Source organism: Aotus nancymaae, unplaced genomic scaffold (genome assembly GCF_030222135.1).
Source record: "Aotus nancymaae isolate 86718 unplaced genomic scaffold, 86718_ANA_hifiasm-v0.15.2.pri h1tg000014l, whole genome shotgun sequence".
NCBI lineage: Eukaryota > Metazoa > Chordata > Mammalia > Primates > Aotidae > Aotus > Aotus nancymaae.
This window is the reverse complement of record NW_026988425.1, coordinates 34,753,705-34,780,025: the sequence shown is the minus strand read 5'-3', so window position 1 is coordinate 34,780,025 and position 26,321 is coordinate 34,753,705. Positions and strand designations below refer to the sequence as shown.

General features: G+C 37.5%; 1 protein-coding gene across 1 annotated transcript in view; it reads right to left on the bottom strand.

The window, feature by feature from the left end:
* SPEF2 (sperm flagellar 2) overlaps nucleotides 1-26,321 on the bottom strand; it is a 194,538-nt gene that overhangs the window by 131,553 nt on the left and 36,664 nt on the right. Inside the window, exons 7-10 of the mRNA XM_064375924.1 lie at nucleotides 24,708-24,894; nucleotides 20,233-20,421; nucleotides 12,130-12,317; nucleotides 8,209-8,377 (exon numbers count right to left, since the gene is read on the bottom strand). Coding sequence (XP_064231994.1) covers nucleotides 8,209-8,377; nucleotides 12,130-12,317; nucleotides 20,233-20,421; nucleotides 24,708-24,894 — 733 coding nt within the window. The remainder of the gene's footprint in view (nucleotides 1-8,208; nucleotides 8,378-12,129; nucleotides 12,318-20,232; nucleotides 20,422-24,707; nucleotides 24,895-26,321) is intronic.

The window sequence follows — 26,321 nt, the reverse complement described above, 5'->3', positions numbered from 1 at the left end:
ACATCAGGGAAATCATCTTGACTGTCTTGGTTCCAGTTCTGAGAATTAAACCCCTGGCACTGTATCTCTTGGCTGACCTTCTGGTTGGGTCTGTCCTGCTCTCCTACCAGAGTGAACAAAATACTACAGAAGTGTACTTATTGCTATGGTAGAATGAAGAGTCTAGTGGCTATATTCCAGTTCCTGTGCCTGGGGAATATGGCACTCAGAATAAAGCCATACTCCATGGGAAAATAATAACTTTTAGGGCCTCTGTTGTCATTTCTTCCAGGGCTTTCTGTCCTCCAACTATCCCCAAACCCTGAAGAAATCTGGAAGAACTGTCCGAATTTTATTCAGATTTAAAAATGTATAATAACTTCCCAGGATTCTTAGAAGAGGCAGAAAGTGTGGTTATTTATCTTCCCTAAGGGGAGTTCAGCTGTGTAATCTGGCAGCCCCATGGGGTTTCTTGAACACTGCATGGGACCTGTTTGATAGCCAGGTGACAGTGGAAAAGATTGATGCTGCCGCATACTGCCTTAGACAAAAAGGCGGAGAGAAGAGAGGATGACTAGCTGATGTGCAGCTGACTTCTGTCTTCTCAACCAGGAGCTGTCATGGAATTGGGCTCTGTGTTGAGGCCCAGTTTAAAGAAGGTCTCATAATAACTTTGGAGGATGAATTGACCCTGTTGTGTGAACCTGGCAGCCTTGTTAAGTCACTTGGCCTTCAGTCAGGTCAGCGTATGGTTAGCTACCCAGACACATCTGTCTACCAGACACCCTGGCCTTCAGATTTTAAAGGAGTCAGTGGGCAGGAGTGTCTATCTCTCATTGACATTTTCAGGATGTCTGCACCTCTAGAGAGAAGATCATCTCTATTCCCAGGAAATGCAGAGTCTACACTATCAAGGGAAACGTAGAGGTTAACTCAACTTCATCTGCCACGTGGAGCCCCATGCTGAGCTCAAGGGTGTTCTGGGTAGAAGCAAAATTGTGGGTGGCCAATGCCTTGCCTATGGATCCATACCATGGTTAATTCTGGATCATCAGGAAACCTAATGAATTTGACCTGATTCAATAATGCCTTTCACTCAGTAATCTGATCACTTCTGTCCCAGAAGTAGCCTTCCTCAGTCTGCCCTAATCTAATGGTATCAAAACAGGCATCTAGTGGTATCAAAACAGGCACGTTCAATTTTAGCCTATTGCAAAAGAAGACTCAGTCTACTGCCCTGAGTCTTCTTTTGCAATAGGCTAAAATTGAACGTGTCTGTTTTGATACTACCTTGTTCTTGTTTTTGGAGGGAAATTTACACTGGCCATGGTCAGTTACTCAGCATGTGAAAATGGTCACTGTCAAGCCCTCGAGGCCCATGCTGGAGACAGCTGGGTACCTCATGATGCAATTCAATCACTCTAGCTTGTCACACGTTCAGAAGTTCAGAAAGCTCAGCAGTGAGCGGTGACAGGTTTATTTTTCAGAAAACGCTGAGCTACAAATTACTTATATATCAGGCAGCCAGCATCACTGGGCTGGCTGTAGGTCTGATTACCATGGATATCTGATACTAAGCCATTCTAGGAGATCCTCTCTCTTAAAAACCTATTCAGTACTGCTGAAATTCAGTGACCAATCAGATGCTAACAATGGGTAGGGGCTTCTGCTGAGCACTCTGATTTCCAGCTGTACTGGAAGTGACTCACTCAGGAGATCAGTGGAAAGTAGTTCAGCCACCCCAAAATGATAGGTTCCTACTCCTTATTCCATTCTCCATCCCTGGAGAGCCATTGTGGCCATTCCAAGGCATTGAATGTGGCACACTGATAATTACAGCAGCCCAGTGCTTTCCCAAAGCACAACTGCCTGGGTCAAACAAACAAACAAAAAAAGAAGACTCTAAGGTCACTGCATTGCTGCTAAGTGACCTTGAGACTGCATCACCCTGGACTTCATATCAGATGGGGGCCACCAAACAATTCTGGTGGTGGTGGCTATCCTTAGAAAAAACAGTAAATGTCATTCCCTAACTACTTTAACTATGCTCTCTTCATCAGGGAGGTGGTAGCCTACCTCAGGATCACTTTTATAGCAATTTCCATGGTCTTACTATTTAAAAGAAATTTTCCAGAAGCATCTACATCTGAATTCACCTGTCTACTGCTATTACCTAGCCAGGGATAGTCAGAAAAACTGATTTGGTTGGAATTTCTCTGGTGTCATCTTGTAACTGCAAAATTCACACAGAATTTTTCCATAGAGAATACCCTCTTCTGTAATAATGACCACTATCACTGCCTTTATTTCACTGCTGAGATTGATACTCAAAGAGGTATAAGCCACCCCTAGAAAGCTTAGAGGTGACACGGGCCAACGTGTCAAAGACTACTATAGGCCCACTGTACCAAACAATATGGCTGAGAAGTCCTGGGCACTGGACAGGAGCGGTGGCATGGTGGGGGTTCTTTTAGGTGGGAGAGTTTAGGGTGTTTGATAAAAGAGTTTATCAAAATTTAAACACTTTATTGGATTCATTCAAGTTTTCAAGATTGTAAACCCCATTGTGTTCTTCCTATATTTATCTGTCAAGATACAGCTTTAGAATATTTTTTTCTTTTGAGATAGAGTCTTGCCCTGTCACCCAGGTTGGAGTGCAGTGGCAGGATCTTGGCTTACTGCAACCTCCACCTCCCAGGTTCAAGGGATTCTTGTGCCTCAGCCTCCCAAGTAACTGGAATTATAGACACCCGCCAAAATGTCCAGCTAATTTTTGTATTTTTAGTAGAGACGGGGTTTCACCATGTTGACTAAGGCTGGTCTCGAACTCCTGACCTCAAGGGATCCACCTGCCTTCATCTCCCAAAGTGCTGGGATTATAGGTGTGAGCCCCCATGTCCAGCCTATAGCTTTAAAATTTAAAACTTTATAGCCAGCTCTAAAATCCTAGCTGGTAATTCCGAGCAATTGATCGAAGAGAAGGTGGGTTCTGTACTTGCCAAAGTAGGTAGAGGACAAACCCAAAACTCAGTGGTAGAAAGCCCAGAAAAGCCTTGACCACCTTCTGTTTCCCAGGTCCCAGAGAGAAAGGAGCTTGTAAGAGGGTTGGCTTCTCTCTATGTGATCAAGAACAAATAAAAATGAGTGGTGGACACTGATCTTATTCATGTCAGTCATCCAGGACTCCTCCCTTTCCTCTGTCCTCACATCCCATTCCACTTCTATCTGGCTGCCAATTTTTTGGAAATCATTTCTCAATTCTGGTCTAATGTCTTGAACTTGATACCTTAATTCAACTATTTCTACCATGATTTTCAATGAACTTACCTTGTCTCTAGTGTTAATAATCTGAAACCAAATACCCTCCACATGACCCAAGTTCCTCTTCTATTCCTGCTATTCCTTAGACACAAGTCCCGGACCTCTGTCAAGCCCTCTGAAATCTCTGGCCTACAACAATTAGAAAATAGTCTTGTTTCTTGGCAACCACAGACCTAGGGCAACTAGAGCCCTCTTCAAAACCTAATACGTTGATATTCTGCTCTGTAAGTTAGAATCAGTGTGCTCAATTACTACAAATAAGAATCCTACCCAACCAAGATACAATGAGGCTTACTCTAAAAAAGCCAGTTAGAGAGCTTTACCATTAGTGAAGGAGTTTAGGGAGTCATAGGTAAAACTGTAAACAAATGGAGAGAAGAAACTGCAGCTATGAAATGGCACATTCTTAAAAGCTAAACTAGAACGATATGAGAATGTTCCTTTCAACATGAATCTTCCTTCCCAGTTCCTTTCTATTTTGGAGGCTGATAATGATTCTTATTGCCTATCTTGAGAACTGTTGTATTTTAGGAAGTGCTGATGTCTTAATTCAAAGGAATGATAATGTGAGGCATCAAGTGCAATGACAGGAGGAATTTTTACAGAATAGCCTTAGAGACTATCTCAGCCTCCATCATATAAGCAAGTGCTTACTCTTCCCACTTAGAGGTCAGCTATATCCCTCCATATCTGAAAATAAAAGATGAAATCATCATATTTATCAGGGCCCTCCAGTACTACACAATAAAATTATATATAATTATATTAAAATGACTAATTAAAATAGAATTAATGCTCAGGTTCATCAATAGAAGCATCTTTATAGTTAAAAGACAAGAAAATTAAGACTTCTTGGCAAGAAACAAGAGAGATCATAAAACAAGTAACTTCATGTGAAATTACAAGTTCCTATACTTTATTAGTAAGTTTCCATATTGAGACATTTTTATAAATGTCCTGAATAAATGCATATATCATGGGCTGAATGTTTGTGTCTCCCCGAAATTCCTATGCTGAAGCCCTAACCTCCAATGTAACGGTACTTTGAGGCTAGGCCTTTGGAAGGTAATTAGGTTTACATGAGGTCATGAGGGTGGGGCTCCCATGATGAGAATAGTTTCCTTATAAGAAGAGAGACAAGAGCTAACTCACTCTCGCTCTGTCCTATGAGAACACAGCAAGCAGGCAGTCTTCTGTGAGCCAGGAAGAGAGATCTCACTGTAGAGTCAAACTGGCTAACACCTTAATCTTGGACTTCTCAGTCTCCAGAACTATGAAAAATAAAACTCCTGTTTTAAGCCACCCAGTCTATGATGTATTATTATAGCAGCCTGAGCTGATCAATGCAATGTATATGTTTTAAATGTAAAAAAGTGATCTATTCACATGCCTTTAACACTCATCTACTAAAATATATCACTGTGTTTGGGCTAATTATCCAGGGATGTCTTTGAGCCAAACAATTCAGATGAGACAGGAAAACAGAGAACTCCATAGCCCATTTAGTCCCACATCATTTTCTCTCTTTTTTGGAGATGGAGTCTTGCTCTGTTGCTAGGCTGGAGTGCAGTTGCACGATCTGGCTCATGGCAACCTCCAACTCCCTGGTTCAAGTGATCCTCCTGCCTTAGCCTCCTATATTTCTATTCTTTGGTGGAAGAAGACCTGGTTGTAATAAATGTCATTGCAAAACAAATTGGGGGATGGGTACCCATACATGTGCTGTAGTGACAGGTGTATACACGTTACACCATAACATGTGCACAAACACATCTTAAAGTCTAGTTAATGGAAAATCATAAACCAAAAATAATGTTAAAAATGTACATTATAACACACACTGTAGGTTTAACTCAATAACAACAATAAACTCAACTGATCATGAATTTAAACAGTAATTTTCCATTAAAAATAAAAAAATAGTAGCAATTAAAAATCATTAACAACTTGAGACAACGTGGATGATGTGCTGGAAATGAAATATCCTTCCTCCACATGATAGGAATTCCAACCATAACTTGGTTGTGGGCATTCACGATAGAGCTCTCAAAATGGCTAAGTGCTTTATGGCAGGGACTTCTTAGAAAAATCCAAGTCTTCAGGAAACCATAGCCATGAGCTAATTTTAGTTTACGAACACTAAATTTTAGTAACTCTTAAACTCATTCAACTAGTAATTGCTAGTAAGCAGCTTATATAAAAGTGAAATGCTGTGAATTACAATTCATTTGCTAGTAAGACCCACAGAAATGATTTGCATTAGGGGGAATTTGAGGTTCACCAGCAGGAGTCCACTGCATGATTGCGAACCACCGGCTGCTATGTGGGGCTGTGTTGCCAGCTGCACTAGAGGAGCTGGGCCTCCTGGCTTAGCCTGCTACCCATGATTCACTGGGCTTGAAGGGCCCTTCCTCACTCTCTACGGAATAACCCATTGTTATTATCCTGCGGTAGTTGCCTAGGAACCTCAGAAAGGTCTGGCTGCTCCATGATGCTGCTCTTGCTTCTTTCCTGGGAGAAAGAACTGGTATTTCTAGCTACTGGGCTAGAGCTTCGTCACATTCAGTCATTCTCATTCTGTAAATAGAGTGTGATGACTTAGGAAATAACATTAAGAAATAAGAGTCAAGTTTTTGCCAGCTACATATGATATGTACATAAGCAAATATCTGTTTTAATTGCAATTTCTAGGTACAATAATTAAACATTTTAAGCATAATAACTTATTCTAACAGAACATGGACTTTTAAAAGCACAGACTAAAAACTGGGAACTGTCAGTTCTTTAAAGGTAGATAGTATGGACATTAATTAAGTATGCTAAGAATATAAACTTTTTGAAGATTAGTTTCCGAGTAATACATTTGCTTGAACATAATAATGTTCATTATAATGTTATTGAACATTATATATAATGACCATTGTTATGTTCAAGCAAATGTATTAATTTCTTAGTAATATATTTACATTAAAAATCCTGAACAAATTTAAAAATAACAAATGTGAACAACTGTTTCTTTTAGATAAGCCAGGATGCATTGTCCCTCTGCCTTTTGTAATAGGCTGTTTAAGACAGATAATATATTTTACAAGTTGAAACATTTATTTTTTACTTGTATGTAGGAACATTCAGGACAGGTTCTTGAAGAGACAAAAGATCTAAAAATAAAGAATGACAGTATAATGTTTACAGTATATCCTAAAATTGTATATGACATATTTTCCATTATAGTGTCGAAGGGAGCTTGTGAAAACATGTTATAAATCGTAAGGTAATTTTCATTTCTAGAAAAACAGCAAAGTCAATACAGAAAATAAAGTGCATTGCTAGACGTTCACAAACTCCTAACAAGTTTACAATTTCCTGCAAAATAAATGCATCATCCACTTCAGGATGTGGGTAAGACAAGCAGGTTCTGTGGTAACCATTTCTCATACAAGGAAAATAGCTAGAGAGACAAAAATCTTTGCTAAGCTGCAGCCTACTAGGTCTCCTGATTTGTAAGAGCAATAAAAATAGAGACTGAGCTGTTTAAGAAGTAATTTAGAAATAAACATTTGATGAACCAGTAAAGTCTGTCAAATGAAATGGCTTTTAATTTACAATGGAAACAAATACCTTGACACAGTTTGACACTGTCAAAGCATTTTATGACATGGCATTATACTTTAGGTTGATGTACTAGGTCTAGTATATTTTACAACCATACAAAATAAATATCCACATATATCTTCTAAGGTTCTAGTCAATCCTTAATAATAATTCTCTTAGTGCTACAAATACAGATTCATTTAATTAAAATATAGTGTACATTTAATTTCTCATAATCTCATGTTATTTCCTTATCTTTTAACCACAAAGTTATCTTCTTATAAAATTTACTTATTAGTGTTATTTTGCACTTTTCTTTGTTTATTGTAATGCATTCATTATTCACTCTTTGTTCCACAAACGTTTGTTGAGTATTTACTAAATACCAGTGAGTAATTAGGTCAAATCACCATTTCAAAGATTTTTTTCATGTTGTACTTAGACTTTCCGGGACTCATTCAGTAATTTTTCTAATAAAAAGCCTCACTCATTCTACTGTTGCTGATCCACTCAAAACTTCTATACAAAAGCTATGATTGTTACATCTTTACTTCTAAGGGTGAGATGGGGTGGGATGGGGAGAGTAGGATGCTGAGGAGAAACATAGGTATGTATTACATGCATCCAACATGAAGTGCACTCAGCTAAGTGTTTAACTCATGTTATCTTAAAAAAAGTAGGTATAGTATATTACCTTTCCATAAATTGAAAAATGAAATCTATTAGCCCTTAACGAACTGGTCACCTAAGGTCACACAGTTAGTAGTTGGCAATTCCAGTAATGTAGCTCTAGTCTGTCTAATCTCAAAAGCTTTACAATAGTTCTTCTAAAAATCACTGTTAGAACCCAATACTTTTTATTTCAATCTTTGAATAAAACATTGTTTGAATCTATGCTATTCATAAAACCCAGACCCCCTCCTCTTTCATTTTGCCTGTAAAAAAATATATTATTTAGATCGATTACAAAAGAAACACTTTTTAACAATGGCTTTTGAAGCAAGTAGTGCATACAAAGAAAAATGCTAATAAATAAATTAAAGCATTTTAAAAATTCTGAAATCTGTCTACTCAATTATTAGGCTTGATGTTTTCTCAGACCACTTTCTTAAGATTACCAAGAACAACAGATAATAGCTTATGTATGTATAGTTTAAGCAACTAAAAGTAGTAAAAATATACAAATTAAAATGAGGGAAAATACAAACAAAACGTCTATTTTTATTAGTAGAAATGAAATAAATAATATCACAAAATCAATGTTAAAGGAAAAGGATTTATTATATAGCATTCGAATTACTTCATATTGGTAGGTACCTTATATTCTTCATAATCATTGGTATCTAGCAAGTCCCTTTTCTCCAATTCTGTAAGTTGTTCTCTTGAGGGGTTAGCAGGTAGTGTCTTAATAGAGGCTTGTTCATATATGGGCTTTCCATTGAAAAATAGTTCCTTCCAATCATGCATCAACTTATATGGAATCAGACTATTGAAAAAAAAGGTAGAGTTGGATCAATGGTTAGTCAAATATAGATTTTAAACATTTGTATTTTTATTATATTTATGTAATTAGTTCACTTTCATCAGATAAATAGAATTACTGAAAAATGATCTTAAAGGTTACCATATGTGCAATGACAATGATTCTAATCTATATTAGATTTTTCTGTTACGAATTATTTATAAAATGTAAACCTACCGTTCCCTTAAAGGGGCCTTGAAAAGCACTCAGTTTGTTCATTTTGCACAGGAGGACACTGATACTAGAGCATTTAAATAATTTCAATTAAGTTGATATCAGAGCTGAGAACTAAGGAACCTGTGTTCTGACTGTGCTCACTATTTTTAGATATATTGTTCCACTATGACACAGTCAATAAAAAAGTTTTAAGAACCAGTGACATAAAGTAACATTCATTCTTCAAACCCACTAAGTTCCAGACATTTTACTAGCCATTAGAAATATAATAGCAAGTGGAATACCTGGACTTACATAGACTCTGGGAAAGAAGGGAAAAAAATAATTGCATAAATAAATGAAAGTTTTGAATAAGAATTATACAATGGGAAAGTATGAGTCAATCTAAGTTGTTGGTTCCAGGAAGGTCTCTTTAAAGAAATGACTGCAAAGCTGAGGCCTAAAGAATGCTTTGGAGGCAACAAGGATGGAGTGATGGGAAAATTGTTTCAAGACAAGATGTGCAAAATGTCCTGATATGATAATAAGCAGTTGGACTAGAACTTGAAATTACAACTTAAAAAGTAGTATGTTATTCTGATTCATGCTACATGAATGGACCTTGAAGACATTATGCTAAGTGAAATAAGCCAGACACAAAAAGGATGAATATGATACGATTCCACTTATACAAGGTACCTACAAGAGAAATTCAAAGACATAAAGTGGGACAGAGATTATCAGCAGCTGGGGATTGGAAGGGATGGGGAATTATCATTTAATGGTACAGACCTAACAACTTTTCCTGTTTAAAGGGTTGTGTGTTCAAAGGTCTTGAACTCCTAACAAACCTCATATTCGGGTACTTCTCCCTTTTGCTTTCTCCATCACTTATTAGGGATTTAAAAAGCCTCAAAATTACCTGTTTCCTCCTATTAACCTTTTAATATTCTCCTTCAATATGACTTACTATGACATTTGTAGACATTCTATGGCTTCATGATTGCAACCTACTAAAGTAGTCCACATATTTTGAAAATAATACAGAAGAAAAAATCTTAGCTATCTAACCTTTACCATAAAATTCTTTTCGCATTTAATAACATGAGGATAGAAACATAAAATGGCAAAAGTAGGATCATTTTTAAAATAGCTTCTCTAATCATACAGAATATCAGTCTCCATGTTCTTGCCAAGCTTCTCCTTTTCCTCAAGATTCTGACCTTGCCTCTCCCCACCTGATCTGCTGAGGCTCCTGAATAAGAAAATCACCTGCTGTGGCTTCTGGGGACATGAATGCCTTTCTTGTGAACTGACATTATTAAGATTCCATGCATACTTTTGGGCTAGCAATTCAGTTTTCTCAAAGGATTCAAATTCCATCAGTTCACCTCAGATCAGCCTGGTCTGGTGAAGCAATTATTAATTCAAAATAAAACAAGTGAGGAAAAATGCTATTATATCAAAAAAAAAAAAAAAGCACTGCTTTAGAAGCAGTACTACACTTTCCATTTTAGAATGAGCTCTTTTGACTTTTAATAACTTGGTCTGAAAATTACAGCTATGTGGTCTGCTTTAGCTTATGTGAAAGGAAAATATCTTGGGCCTTTTCAAACTGGGAACCACTCAGGGCAAATCTGCCTCCCATTCTATTCAAGTCATCCCTTTGCTCACAGAGATGATACATATTCTGACTGCCTTCTTTGGAAAGACTTATCAGAAACTCAGAAGAATGCAGCCATCTGTCTCTCACCTACATGAGGCCTGGAAGCCCCCAGTGGAGGGGCCTTGCTTTGAGCTGTCTCCACCTTACTGGATGGAACTCACGTACTTACTTATTGCATTTTGATTGATGTCTCGTGTCTCCCTAAAATGTATAAAACCAACCTGTGGACCTACCACCTTGGGCACATGCCATCAGGACTTCCTGAGGCTGTCACAGGTGCATCCTCAACCTTGGCAACCTAAACTTTCTAAGTTAACTAAGACCTGTTTCAAGTTTTCAGGGTTTGCACTTAGTAGTATCTAATCATTTATCCTACTTCTACATTATTCTATTGCTATTTAAATATACTTTGACTTTTAAAATTAAAATTTCTATTTTGAGGTAATTGTACACTCACCTTAGGTGTCAGAAATAATATGGAGATCCATATACCCTTTACCCAGTATCTCCTAATTGTAATATCTTGCAAAACTACAGTACAATATCACAATCAGGATATTAACATTTAAATAGTCAAAATACAGAAATTTCTGTCACCACAGAACCCATCGTGTTGCCCTTTCATAGCCACATTCAATTCCCTCTCACCTCCACCCCATTCTTAGCCCCTGGCAATCTGTTCTCAGTTTCTATAATTTTGTCATTTCAAGAATGTTATATAAATGAAATCATAGAGTATGTAACATTTTGAGATTGGGTTTCTTCCACTCAGCATAAGTATCTGGAGATTCATTCAGACTGTGACATATATGGATAGTTTGCTATTTTATATTGCTCAGCAATATTCCATGATATGGATGTATCACACTTTATTACCTGTTGAGAGACATCTAGATTGTTATCAGTTTTAAGTTATTACAAATAAAGGTGCTATAAACATTTGTATACAGGAGTTTGTGTGAATTTAAGTCTTAATTTCTCTAGGATAAACGCCCAGAAGTATAATCGTTAGGTTGTGTGGGAGTTGCATATTCAGCTTTTTAAGAAACTGCCAAACTGTTTTCCAGAGGGGCTATACCATTTCACATTCTCAGCAATAATGAATTAGTGATTTTCTCCAGATCCTTGCCAGTGTTTGGTGTTTTTCGTTTTTTTTAAATTTAGCCATTCTTATAGGTGTGCAATGATATATTATTGTGATTTCAATTTGAATTTCTCTAATGACTAACGAGGGTGAAATTTTTTACATGTATATTTGTCATCTGGATATCCTCTTCAGTAAAATGTCTTTTCATGTCTTTTGCCTGTTTTTGAACTGGCTTATTTTTTGTTGATGAGTTTTAAGAATACTTCATATATTCTAGATATTAGTCTTTTGTTGGATAGGCAGTTTGAAATATTTTCTTCCATTCTATACATCCTTTCATCTTTTTCAAAGCAAAAAGTTTAAATTTTGAGGAAGTCCAACTTTTAAAGTTTTGTCTTTTGCAGAGCAAACATTTTTTATTTTAATGCAATCCAACTTGTCAAGTTTTCCTTTTATGGATCATGCTTTTGGTGTCAAGTCTAAGAATTTGTTGCCTACTCATAGAACCCAAAGATTTTCTCTTATTTTTTCTTCAAAGTTTTATAGTTCTATGCTTTATCCTTAAGTTCATGATCCATGTTGAGTTAATTTTCATAAAAGTTGTGCAAAAAGGCATATATGCATCTTAAATAAAGCTAGTCACTGGGTAAATCAAGTCAGTAATCAAGGTCTCCTGGACCCCACCTTTTAGTCTTTTTATGAATCATTTTTGTCTCTCTTTACTTATCAGTCTAGTATCTACTTCACAATCATATCCTTCCTCATTGTCTATCGTATCTCTACTATGTTATTATAAAAAATACTTACTTATTTGTCAACATTCGATAGTCTGCCACTTTAGTGGACAAATCAACTATTTGATCCAAAATTTCTGCACATATTGAATAATGCTTTTTATAAGAAGCTTGAGCTCTTTCCATGGCAATCTGCTCATGGTATCTCTTTTCTTTAAGGATTTGTTCTTCAAAATCAATCTTGGCTTGTTTTGCCAAAGCCTAAAAAGGTAAAAACATTTTTAAATCACTATAACTGATTCAAATAAAAATAATGTCATCATTTCAGTAGCCAAAAGATCTTTAAGTAGAATGAAATGTCTTCTCACATAAGGAAAAAAAATTAATCATGAATGAACACTTTCTTCTTAATATATTAGTACTGAGTATGATGGCAAAGACAATATTGGAAATATCCTACTCTTAGCTTATGCTATCAACAAAGCATAATACAGTGAAAGATGATCTAACTGGGGAAAGCCCAATGTGGATTAATGATGAATTGGATATTAAGCCTTCAAAAAGAAGTTCTAAGTTCAGTGGTTGCAAATAGGGTTCAGAGAGAAACAGGCAAGTCTGTGCCAGACCCTAAGCATAGCTGACCCCTCACTCCCACCTCCAGAGTATCAATTTGGACACATCTGCTATAGCCATTGCCCTTTGTCTTTGAATGGGAGAGTTCTATAATACTGATTTATACCTAGAAAATATTTTAGAAATTCCCTGATTATACTGGCTTGAGAATATAACACATTTGCCAACAAATGTTAAATGTGTTAATTATAAACCCTCTATGGTTACTGGCTTAATAAACTGATGACAATCATTTGTAGAAACATCCATTTCTGTAGAAATCAATAAAATACTTAGCTTGTCATCATCTATCCTTAGTGCACTATTATTTTGTTTAGGGAATCTTTTCTTCACACAAAGTACAAAGGATGAACTCAGTCTAGCCAAGCTGAGAGTAACATAATACTTAATTAGTGGGATTCGAATGACCAAATATTGCTTTTCAGATAGCCATGGCAGCTTCTTGAGAAATTCAGTCACATGCTAACTGCTCTAGGAAAAAGACTTGCCTCCTGCAACACCAGCGAGTATAAAATGGAAGTAAACTTGGGCTGTGGAGGAGGTATGGTCGAGTTCAAGGCCTAGATTTTATATAGAATTCAAGTTCTAGCTGTGAGAGCTTGGGCAAGTCCTTAGTCTCCTTATGCCTCCGTTTCCTCAAAGTCAGGATACTAATAATACTTAGCACACCCAGAAAAAGTACCAAACCATCTCATCAGAATAAATATCTCCTATTATGATACTATTCATAAATGACGAGATGTGTGACAATGGATTGCTGTATAAGGTCCACTGTTTGTTTTGCTATTGCTGGTTTTATTTTGTGTGCTTATTTCATTTTTGTTGGGAAAGGGGTTAAGCTGGATGATCACTAAGGTCAATTCTGTACATTTGACAGATCCAGGAATTACACCAGAATTTGTCATTGTTGTAACATTTTGTACACCCTGTTTTCATGGAGAAAGAGTATAATTTAAGTACAAAACTTTATGGCATGATTCATGAAGTGAAGAATTCAGAGAAAAAATGAATCTAAGAGAGCAGAAATATCAGACAAGAATTTATGGAGAGAGTGACACAAAAATGGGTCACGAGGTTGGTTTACTACAGAGTGTCTTTGAAACACATGGAAATATTTAGGATGTGAGGAACCAAAACCTTTAAGGGAATGGTAGAATGTTCTACCAGTAATAGCATAGCTTTCAACCCTGGTTGCTGCCCCATCTCCCTCTCTCTCTTCCTCCCTTCCCCGCTCCCTCCCTTCCCCAGTCCCTCTCTCCCTCTCTATTCCTCTCCCTCCTTTCATTCAGCTGTCTAGTCTTTCTTCTCCTTCTTTTCTACATCTACCATCAATCCTCTGCCAAAGATGCCACAATTTCCTGTCTCATTACAGCTAAGTGGGTTGCAGCCATAAAAAGAGAGGGAGGAAAAGGAAAAAGGAAGTCTGTGGGAGATAGTAAATCTCAGTGGTTATGAGCCTGGACTCTGGAGTCTGATAGAACTGGCCTGGCTCCCTGCTACACCACTGATAAGCTGTGTGAATTTGAGCCTGCTAGTCTTCAATTTCCTGATGTGTAAAATGTAAATAAGGATAATATCCACTTATGGTCATTGCAATAATTATATTATACATGCGTGTAACAAACATAGTATGGTGCTTGACTCAAAGTAAAGGCTCAAAAAATATTAAATATTATTGCAATTAATTATGAATAATAATAGATCAGGAACTGTCTTAATATAGAATAGTTTTTCAATTGCCTCAAAGGAAGAGATTAGCAGATTTAATCTAAAAACAAAACAAAAACCCCCAAAAAATTGAAAGTGAAAGAAAAACACAAAGTTCTCCTTCATCATTTTCTCTCTCTCCTCTGTCCTTCCTTTTTATTTCTTCCCCTCTCTCATTTTCTTTCTTTCCTTCTTTTCTTTTCCTTCTTTTTTTCTTTCTTTCTTTGTTTCTTTCTTTTTCTTTCTCTCTCTCCCTCCCCCCCTTCCTCCCTCCCTCCCTCTTCCCTTCCTTCCTCTTCCTCTTCTCTCTCTCTTTCTCTTTCTTTCTTTCTTTCTTTTTGGCAAGACAGAGTCTTGCTCTGTCGCCCAGAGCTGGAGTGCAATGGCGTGATCTTGGCTCATTGCCAACTCTGCCTCCCAGGTTCAAGCAATTCTCTTGCCTCAGCCTCCCAAGTAGCTGGAATTACAGGCATGTGCCACCACACCCATCTAATTTTTGTATTTTTAGTACAGATGGAGTTTCACAATGTTCGCCAGGCTGGTCTCAAACTCCTGACCTTGTACTCCTCCCACCTCAGCCTCCCAAAGTGCTGGGATTATAGGTGTGAGCTCCTTCCTTCCTTCCTTCCTTCCTTCCTTCCTTCCTTCCTTCCTTCCTTCCTCCCTTCCTCCCTCCCCCCTCCCCCTTCCCCCTCCCTCTTTTTCTTCTTCACCTTCCTTTCTCTCTTTTTTCTTTCTTTCTTCTTTCTTTCTCTTTCTCTTCGCCTTCCTTCCTCCCACTTCCTCTTTTTTCTCTTTCTTCTTCCTCTTTCTTTCCTTCCTTCTCTCTTTCTCCTTCTTTCCTTTTTCTCTCTCTCTTTCTCCTTTCCTTTTTCTTTCTCTCCTTCCTTCTTTCTTTCCTTTCTTCCTTCCTCCTCCTCCTCTTCTTCCTTTCTCTCTTTCATTCTTTATCTTTCTCTCTCTCTTTCTTTCTTTCTTTCACAAGAGCAAACATGCTACTGCTCTTATGGACTTTACATGCCAGTGGAATGGGCAAACAAAGAGTCAAACAAATACAGATATAATTACACACTGCAGCAAGTGTCATTAGGGCAAGACCATGGTGTATGGGGCTATATAATAGGGGTCTGACCTAGACAAGGAGCATATGCATGGAGCTTTGAGAACAAGTATTAATTGGGTGAAGGCCCTTGGGAAGAGGGCAAATTAGAAGAAATGACTTGCTCAAGAATCTGAGAGCAAACCAACGTGGCCAGAGCCAGGCGATGAAGGGGAGCAAGGAAGCCTCAGAGGGGATTATATGGGGCACCAACGAAGGCCCAGCAGCCTCCCCAAAAGTTCCTGTGCCATTGAGGGGAGAGTGTGGGCTGCGGTAGCTGAGGTCTTAATAGCACTGGGCTTGCACCTGATGACCGTAGTGTTTCTAAGATGACTTGGCCCTTATAACCTCAGGCATTATACATTCTCTATGTGCAGAGATGGGCTGAAAGAGTACAACTTAGGGTTGAATTAAGGAACATAAATACTGTTATATTCTGAAACTCTTCAGTTTTTGGTTGCCAATTCATAACCACTAAAAATGGATGAAGAACCACTGCAGTAGTAGTACTGCAGTAGAAACCAGGGGTGGTAGTGTACACATAGAGGAAAATGGACATAATGAAGAGAAATATAATGCATGAAAATGATAGCACTTAGTGGGTGTTTTGGGTATGCAAGAATAAGAATGAAACAGCTAACAGGTGGGCCCTGAAATTTCAGGCTTGTACAACTGGATAAATAATGATGCCATTTGTTGAGCTATGGAACATTGAAAAAGACTAGCTTCATAGAAAAGGTCATAAATTTGGCTTGGAACATGTTGAGTTTGAAGTGCCTCTGAGACATAGGACTACAGATGTCAAGGAATACTAAAACTATGGACCTTCATCTTGGAGGGCAGAGGCATGACTCCATGAGTTATTTGTCTATTGCAGTAAAGGCACCACCATGGTTGTGGATGCAGTTGTCTGAGAAATAACATAGAAAAGAAAATAAGGAAGCCTAAGATAAAGCTTTGAGGAATCTGTTAATAAATGTTTTGATATAAGAGAACAATGAGCCTGCAAAGACAATGACCTTGTTCCTGAGAAGGCACAGCCAAAGAAGTAGGAAAAAAAATCAGTATTTTCCACAGCAATACTTAATAGAAAGTGGCCATGGAATAGCAAATCAATACAATTAAATAAGTAATACAAGTATTATTAATAGTCTGTGAGCATAGTTAAAAAACCTTAAAGACCTTAATAGACTTAAAATACATTTAGAACACTCCACCTTCTCCCACTCACAAATAATAATACAAATTATAAGAACAATAAAAACTAAGAACAAAGCTGGAAGCATCACGCTACCTGACTTCAAACTACACTAACACTATATGGGGCTACAGTAACCAAAACACAAAAACAGACACATAGACCAATGGAACAGAATAGAGAATCCAGAAATAAGACCACACACCTCCAGCCATCAGATCTTCAACACACCTGACAAACACAAGCAATGGGGAAAGGATTCCCTATTTGATAGATGGTTCTGGGATAACTGGCTAGACATATGCAGAAGACTGAAACTGGACCCCTTCCTTATACCATACACAAAAATTAACTTAAGATGAATTAAAGACTTAAATGTAAAACCCAAAGCTATAAAAACCCTGGAAGACAACCTAGGTAACACCATTCAGGACATAAGCACAGGCAAAGATTTCATGATGAAGACGCCAAAAGCAATTGCAACAAAAGCAAAAATTGACAAATGGGATCTAATTAAACTAAACAGCTTCTGCACAGCAAAGGAAACTGTCAACAGAGTGAACAATCTACAGAATAGGAGAAAATTTTTACAAACTATGCGTATGACGAAGGTCTAATATCAACATATGCAATGAACTTAAACAAATTTACAAGAGAAAAGCAAACAATCCCATTAAAAAGTGGGCAAATGACATGACCAGACAGTTTTCAAAAGAAGATATACAAGCTGCTAACAAACATGAAAAAATGCTTAACATCACTCATCATTATATAAATCCAAATCAAAACCACAATGAGATACCATCTCATACCAGTCAGAATGGTTATGATCAAAAAGCCAAAAAACAACAGATGCTGTCAAGGTTGTTGAGAAAAACGAACACTTTTACACTGTAGATGGAAGTGTAAATTAGTTCAACCATTGTGGAGGACAGTGTGGCAATTCCTCAGAGATCTGGAGGCAGAAATATCATTCAACCCAGCAATCCCATTACTGGGTATATAACCAAAGGAATATGAATCATTCTATTTTGAAGACACATGAATGCCTACATTCATTATAGCACTATTCACAATAGCAAAGACATGGAATCAACCTAAATGCCCATCAATGATAGACTGAATAAAGAAAATGTGGTATATATACACCATGGAATACTATGCAGCCATAAAAAGAATGAGATCATGTCCTTTGCAGTGACATGGATGGATCCGGAGACCATTATCCTCAGCAAATTTTTGCAGGAATAGAAAACCAAATACTGTATGTTTTCACTCATAAGTGGGAGAGAAATGATGAGAACACATGGACACACAGAGGGGAACAACACAAACTGAGACCTTTCAGAGGGTGGAGGGTGGGAGGAGAGAGAAGATCAGGCAAAATAATTAACGGGTACTAGGCTTAATATCTGTGTGATGAAATAATCTGTACAACAAACCCCCATGACACACATTTACCTGTGTAACAAACCTGCACTTATACCCCTGAATGTAAAATAAAAGTTAAACAAATATATATGTATACCAAAAAAAATACTCCTCCTTCACATAAAGAAAGTAGTAGAATGATAATGTAGAGAATAAAATGGATTTTGTTTAGTTAGTGAATGATACTGGAAAGAAGAGGTGACTGTTAATTTGGCAAATCAAATTCAACATATATTGCTTTATTTATTCAGCTCCTACTTATGTACTAGCCACTGTTGGTGGAGGAGTTGATAAATTCAACATGTATGGATGAAAGCCATAAAATCCAACCATCTCTAAGAGATAGGTGCCAAGGAAGTAGATATGTCCGTTGTTGGAAAAGGTAATCATGTGAGAGTAAGAAATATAATTTTTTCAGGTGCTTTGGAACCTCACAATTTAGGTCTCTGAGGCTTTAGCAGGTCCAACTGTTCCAGTAATCTGAAGTTAATTTAATCCCAGTTCAAGAAAGAATAGGTGATCCTTAACATCCTGAGACTAGTAAAGCTAAACATACTTTGCTATTCAGCTGAGCTTGTGAAATAAACATATGCTTTAAATAGGCATCATTTAGAAAGATAAACACATCATTTCTAATGTAAGCAAATGCCACTCTAATCTAGTCAAGTCTACTTTTGCCAAAGAAGAGAGACACGAAACAATTAGATAACTCAGCTCTTAGGGCCAAAGAAGACATTGAGGTCAGCATTCATTCAGCTCAAATTCATGGGGAATAGCTCCCTTTCCCATTCCATACCTGCCATTTAGGCTATGCCTGTTCCACAAAGGTAAAAGCAACACTTTCCTCACTGCAAAATATGCTACTGTCCAAATGATATTTCTAAAAATTGCATAATTTTGGCAAAAGCTACATTGCACTTTCATGGGGTACCACAGTGGAAGCTATGAAGCTAGTAAATAAAGCACTACCCTCCTATTTTCTATAAGGTTTCTCTTCTGTCCAGTCTGGTTTTGTGAATATTTTATGACAGTAAAGACAGGCTATCTAAAATGCCACTCACATGAGTTCTCTTCAATCAAATGTGGACTAATGGATTAAATAAATCTAAAACATCCCCAATAGGAAGTAGGTAAGAAGTAATCCATATTCTCCTTTAATGAAATCCATCTGTTTTTGTTACTAGAACCCACATATACATAAAGTTTGGGACAAAATTAACCTATCAAATAACTAAAAGATTGGATATTTTGATTTTCAGAGTTATAAAAGGGCCGAGACACAATGACACCATAGTAGCAAAGAGTACAGCTAGCAGCCTAGATCTGAGTTTCTGTATACAATTCTCAACTACAGTGCACCAGAGTACCCTAGATAAAGGACTTATTCTCTTCTGAGGAAGAAATAGCACAAATGGGCCTGATAAATCTCTTTTTTTTCAGAAGGCAAGGAATTGTTGACTAAAGACTAATGGTGTCTAGTTGAAAGGAAATAGCTTAAAAGTTCTCTCATTGCCTGAGGATATTCACCTAGAAAAACCAATAGCAATGCCTATTCTAGTAAACATAGTGAACTTTAAAACAAACAAAAAAAAGTATCTAAAAAAGAAGTAATGACTCAAGGAAATGAAAGATTATCACCATTCTTTTTGACAGAACACTTTAGAAAACAGAGTGACATACTTAAGATATTCAAGGAAACAAAGTGTGAACCAACCATATCATACACAGCAAAACTTACAATGAAGTATAAAAGGCACACACTGTTACCAATATATAAGAACTCAGGGAATACGGTTTCCATGAGCCCTTCCTGAGAAATCTATTAGAGAAGGAGCTTCAGACAATCAAAATGACTAGCGAGACATGGACATAAGGGTTGGTGGTGAGCATTAAGTACTCAACTACTTGTAGAATCAAGGCTAAAGGAAGACAGTATCGTACTATGCAGTGGCTATATGCCCTGTTGATGGAGTTACACAAAAATAAAAATGGGCAGATAACAGGCTGATCATGTAAAAAAAATCAACTCTTATTAGATGATTGGCAACAAAATATAGCTTTGTGTACCATCACTTGGTAGAAAGATTTCTAAGGCACATAGTATTTACCGCTTCTCGATCAAGAGCATCCTGGAAGTCTTTCAGTCGTCTTTCCTCGTGTTGTTTTTCTCTGAAAATTCTGTTTTGCCATAAAACTTCCTTTTCATGCCGAACATGCATGAGCTGCACAGCAATCCTGCGCTCCTGCTGGGACTGCCGCATCAGTCGGTTAATCAGCTGTTCCTCCCGATAAGCCTCCTGAAAACACCAGGGGAAGAGCCAATTATTTGTTAAAGTGATGTCCAAATTCCCCACTGGGTTATGAAGCCTATACATAAACAATATACAAAAGCATAATGTTCATCTAAATCAATTTCTGTCATTTGACTTAATTTGAACATAGCAAAAAAATCGAGTTATGAAATGAGAATTTCCAACAAAAGTTGGTGTTCAGAAACGTTATGATTTTGCAACTCACAAGCACTTTAAATAAATTATTACTTCATTCAAAATATTATTAAAAATAGGTGATTGTTTTCAAGGTTTTAAAAACAAGTGAACAGCTAATGGATACTAGGCTTAATATCTGGGTGATGAAATAATCTGTACAACAAACCCCCATAATATGAGTTTACCTATATAACAAACCTGCACATGTACCCCTGAACTTAAAATAAAAGTTAAACAAAAATAAGTGCTATAACTCTAAATTTAAAAGCATTTTTCAGAAGTTTAGGATTATGTTACACACATTTTAACATTACTACTTGTTGTAAATAAATGCAGCCGTTGTCAGCTGAAGATTGCAGATCTGATTAGTTCCCAGTGAGGATATTGCAATACCAATGTGAGGAAAAGCTATTAATAAAAACTGACAGAATATGAAGCCTGGAGAAGAGGCTGGGTTCGGAAATGTCCTACTGCTTATCTTAAAAATCTGAGAGGTAATAATCTGAAACAGAAACTAGATGTATTCTTGGCCGTTTGAAGAGAATAGAAGGGTGACCAGTAAATGAACAGTAGAAAAAAAACATTAAACTGAGAATCAAAGGACCTGGTTGTCATAATAAGCTGGGTGGCCTTGGGCAATTAACTCAGTTTCTTGGGCCTATTTCTTGTCAGGTAAAATGATGGGTTTAGATAGAAGATGATATCCAAGGCCCTATCAAGCTCTCTCACTCTTTCAAAACAGAGACATCATGTGGAAAGAGGAGGTATCTATAGTACTCAGTGGGGAAGACACAGAAAAATATCTGGACACTGGAGGAACTTACTCTGGTCTACAACCACTACCTAATTTTCCAAAGATGCCTGAGCAGCTCTATAGAGGAATAGGGCACAGCAGGAAAGACCTAAGAGCTAAGAATTCAAGGGTCTTCTAGTTAAGAAGTGAGGGAAGGGCCTGGTGTTCAAATGCCAGTTCCAAAGAAATAGCATAGAAAAGATTCTTAGAAGGCAGAGGTAGTTGACTTGGAGTAAATCTTAACTAGCAGAGATACCAGCCAAATGACCACAGAACCAGGTAGGAGCCAAATTGTGTTCCCAGTTTGAATATCTCCACTTAAATGCCTACGAAGTACTTCAACTCAACAAGTCCAAAATTAAACACACTAACTCCCCTTCAGACCTGGTCCTCTCCCCTTATTTCCCCATCTCAGTTGATGCTCCTACAATAATCTACTCTGTGATCTAAGACATTAGAGCCATCCTAAGTTCATTCCCCTTAATCACTCCTAATACTCAATTGTTCAGGAAGTAGTCTACTATACCTCCCAGGTACGTTTTTAAGGCACCCCTCATTCCATTCCATGCCCACTGACACCACCCCATCTTGAACAACTTCAGACCCTCTCTACCAATCCTTTCCTTACCATCCCTACTCTCAAAACCTATCCTCTAAAAAGTCAAACTGATTTTTCTAACTTTAAATCTCATCATTTAGTTCACATAATTCCACATATTTATGAATCAGTAGGCAAGATATTAACTTGAGCACAGGTCTCTGGCTCTCTCTTCACCACCCAAACCAAAACAGGAATACTTAAATTCCAGGGGGAAATTGGAACAACTTGAAAGCTAGGGAAGATATTTGGAGGCATTTCTAATAGATTAAGTGCAAATGGCATCAGAAAAAAACATCCAGAGTTGACGTGGGATTTATGTCATGCTTGTGAAAAGCAGCAGGTAATAGAAGCAGAGGAATTCCTAGCCCTGACATATATCATTTTTCCTTTGGAGGAGAGGAGAATTGATGGAAAAAACAGCCATTGCACACATGAGAATTTTCCATTCCATGACTGTGAACCAACATCTCTTGTGTCAGCTGCACAGAAGCCTGGGTTCACTAGATTCCATGGAAAGCAGGTGGTGGCAATGGAGGGAATGCAGCAAATGCTTCAGGCCTGGTTCTAGGAACAGCAGCTTCCCCACACACAGAAAAGCAGCAGCACAAGAGGAGATTTCTGTGATAGAAATTATATAGAGTCCTGACTCTTTTTTAAGCCCCTTAGGTTGCTGGATTTCCAAACTAGTAAATATATCTCCAACTCTAGTTTTGAAAATTCAATGTTAATAAAATCCTAGTGAAAAGTGAGGAAATCCAGAAAGAATTCATTTACTCCATTTTCCAGGCAAACACCAGGCCTAGATTGTATGTAGAAAACTAGTGAGAAAAAAACTTGCAGCTAACACGGAAGCACTTTGGAACATACATAGAAGTGTGTCCAAAATTTCATTGCCAGGTAATGAAACTTGAAATGGGTATTTATTTTAAAATCAACTTTTCAATTATCTAGTTTTCATAATTTGAAATTCTTCTAATTAACTGAGTAAAGATATAATTTGAAGAGATCTGAATTTGAAGAAATAACTTTCTAGCCCAAAGAGATGTCCAGAGCTATTTTTTGAACTTTCACTAAGAAAGGAGTGGAATCCATGAATAAACTTCATTTCTTCATATTAATATGAAGCTTTTATTTCTTTTCAATGAACAAGCAGACCAGACGTGGGTAGATGAATAAAAGCATCTTCAAATGTTCTTTTTAGACACACATATTTATCCTATTTACATTCACAACTGAAATCACCATCCACCCCAACTTTGCTCCTCTCACCATCTTCCATATCTCTGTAAATTACACCTCCATCCATCCAGGTGCACAACCTAGAAATCCGGCTTTTCATCCCACTTTTTCACTGTACATGTCTAATGAATCATTAAGTCCTATTGATTTTACTTCCAAAATCGCTCTTAAAGCCACTTCTCTCAATCCCTATTGCCACTAAACTAAATTTAAACCAGGATAATCTCTTACTCAAATTACAGCAACCGCAAACTTGGATTGCCTTTCTGTAATCTAGTCTCCAAACTAAAGCCAGAGTGATCTTTCTAAAGGCAAGTCTGACCTGATCAGTCTTATTCCCCTTAGCATTCAAACATGAAATCACAAAATCTATTTCTTTCTATGTATCTTGCAAAGCTCATCATAATTTGGCCCCTGGTGACTCCTGCTAGATGACATGACTTTTAGTTAGCTAAAAGCACTGAGCTTTCCATGTGATAGTCTCTTGCCTGGAAACACACTTCACCCTCCACCATTTCAGCCTCTCCTGGAAACTGCCCCTCACCCCTACCCCACCACAACTACCCCACCTTCAATTATCTCACTCCTGACCCTTATCCATGCTTCTGCTATTGTCCTCCAGACACCGTCTCCTGAAGCAAGCCAGGTGGACTTCTCCTAAGTGTCACTCCCCCCAAACCCCCTTTCACCTGCATAGCACTTTCACACTCCAATGTACTTGCTGTTTGTAGATGCTCCTCTAAACAGAAAGCTCTGGGAGATAGGCATCTTGTTATTCTTGCACTCTGTTATATCTCTGAGCCTATCACAAGTACTCAAAGCATAAACATTCAATAATTATGTGTTTAGTGTAAGAAATGTTCAGTGATCCTTGAGCTGTAGTGGCATCAGGATCACCTAGAGAGCCTGTAAGCACAGATCACTGGGCCCCACCCCCAGCGTTTCAGGTCCAGTCTGGGGTGGGGACCAATAATCTGTATTCCTAAAAGTCCCAGGCAATGCTGTGGCTGCTCACCCAGTAATCACACTTTAAGAATCACTGGAATAGACTGGTGAACAAAAGGAGAGGAAGAACAACTTTTTTCTGTGTTGTTTTCATTCATTCCCCTTTACCTCTAAAAGTAACAACAGAGTACACATGGCAGATACAGATTTTAGGTTCCTTTTAATATATTTTTTATTATGGTAAAATATACATAACATAAACTTTACCATTTTAAAGTGTAGATTTGTCTTAAGTACATTCACAATGTTGTATAACCATCACCAGATTTTAGATTCTTTATTAAATAGGTTAAGTTTTTTTTCTAGTATATTTACTATTATGATGTGAGGATGTGAAAATGACGTTTGATGAAGAGTAGCAGACAATACAAATATAAACTACATATTATGTATATAGAAGACTACATTTTGTAGAATTCCCAGCACTATTACTTAAACTTCATCTAAATATCTTACCTCTTGTGCTTCGTGGGCTATTAACTGGTCCATTAACAATTTCCGCCGTCTTTTCTCCCTTTGCTCTCGTGCAAAAGCATCTTCTTCGAGGCGTTTCTGGATTTTTTTAATGTACTCATCATCCGAGTAAGTATTTAACAAATCGGTAGTTGTCTGGCCTGCTGTATCTAAAGAAGTCTTGGATGCACTAAGAATAATAGTTTTTATTTTAGATTTTTAAAAAATAATGTGATCCCATGCCACTATCTGTGACTACAGAGAAAGACCTCAGGAGAGGGATCCCTTGAGTTCACTGTTAATTTATTAATACAAGCACTGAAGCAAATATTTGAAATCAGTGTGATACCCTTAGCTTATCAACAGATCCCATTTGCTTCACCCCATTTCTAAACTCTCTTTCTGTGAAGTCCTTAGCATCAGCGCTTTTTTTTTTTTTTTTTTTTTTTTTTTTGAGACGGAGTTTCACTCGTTACCCAGGCTGGAGAGCAATGGCACGATCTCGGCTCATTGCAAACTTCACCTCCTGGTTCAAGCAATTCTCCTGCCTCAGCCTCCCAAGTAGCTGAGGTTACAGGCACGTGCCACCATGCCTGGTTAATTTTGTATTTTTAGTAGAGACAAGGTTTTACCATGTTGGCCAGGCTAGCCTCCAACTCCTGACCTCAGGTGATCCACCTGCCTCGGCCTCCCAAAGTGCTGGGATTACAGGCGTGAGCCACTGCACCAGTCTGTTCTTTCACTTTTTATGATTTCCATTCTACCCAGAGATTCTGGATTTCTTTTCCTCTTGTTCCTGTTGGCTCTGGGCCTCTGGCCTCCTCTGTTTTGAATCAACAGTAGGCAGACTATTGATAACCCAAGTGTCAGGGAAGGCAGAGCTCTGCAACAGCAGACCAGGCACACTAATGCCAGGTCACTAGAGAGTACTTCTACATACAGATGGTTCCATCTACTACACTCTTCCATAACCTATGAAAGTGCAAGTTACTCTATGAACTCCCAGATGAATTTCTAAGAGCTTAGAATAGTGGCTGAACTCTTATTGAAAACACAGCAGTTGAAAGTTGGCTTGCTTATCATGCCACACACATAAGCACAGGTCTAACTTGCTTTTTACCCATGTCCTAGAGACTCAACTGAGAAGACTCAACTGAGAGCTCTTGTCCTATCTCATGTCCACAACATAAAGGATCAGGAAGAACCCAGTAGTCTTCCCAACAGAAAGTTAAACACATTCAATTTAGTGAGACAAATGGTGGCTTAATATACAATTCATAGATTCATTCTAAATTTATCATTAAAAGATACATTTTTATGTACATAAAGATCAAATAATCATCAATTTTCATCTGCATCCTCTTCAAAAAGTAAAAAGAATACAATAATACAAGATATACCATAATGTTATTCGCCTAGGAATAATGAATTTTTATATTACGTATAATCATTGTTTTTGTTACAAGTAATTAACATATTTGGTCTACAACATTACTTATAATCTTATTTGAAAAATAAGGACACATTATTAAAGTGTGTAGAGATGTCATAAATTCTCATATAGACACAAATATTCTTGTAAAAAACACAGTTAACTCCTATTTAATGTTTAATGAT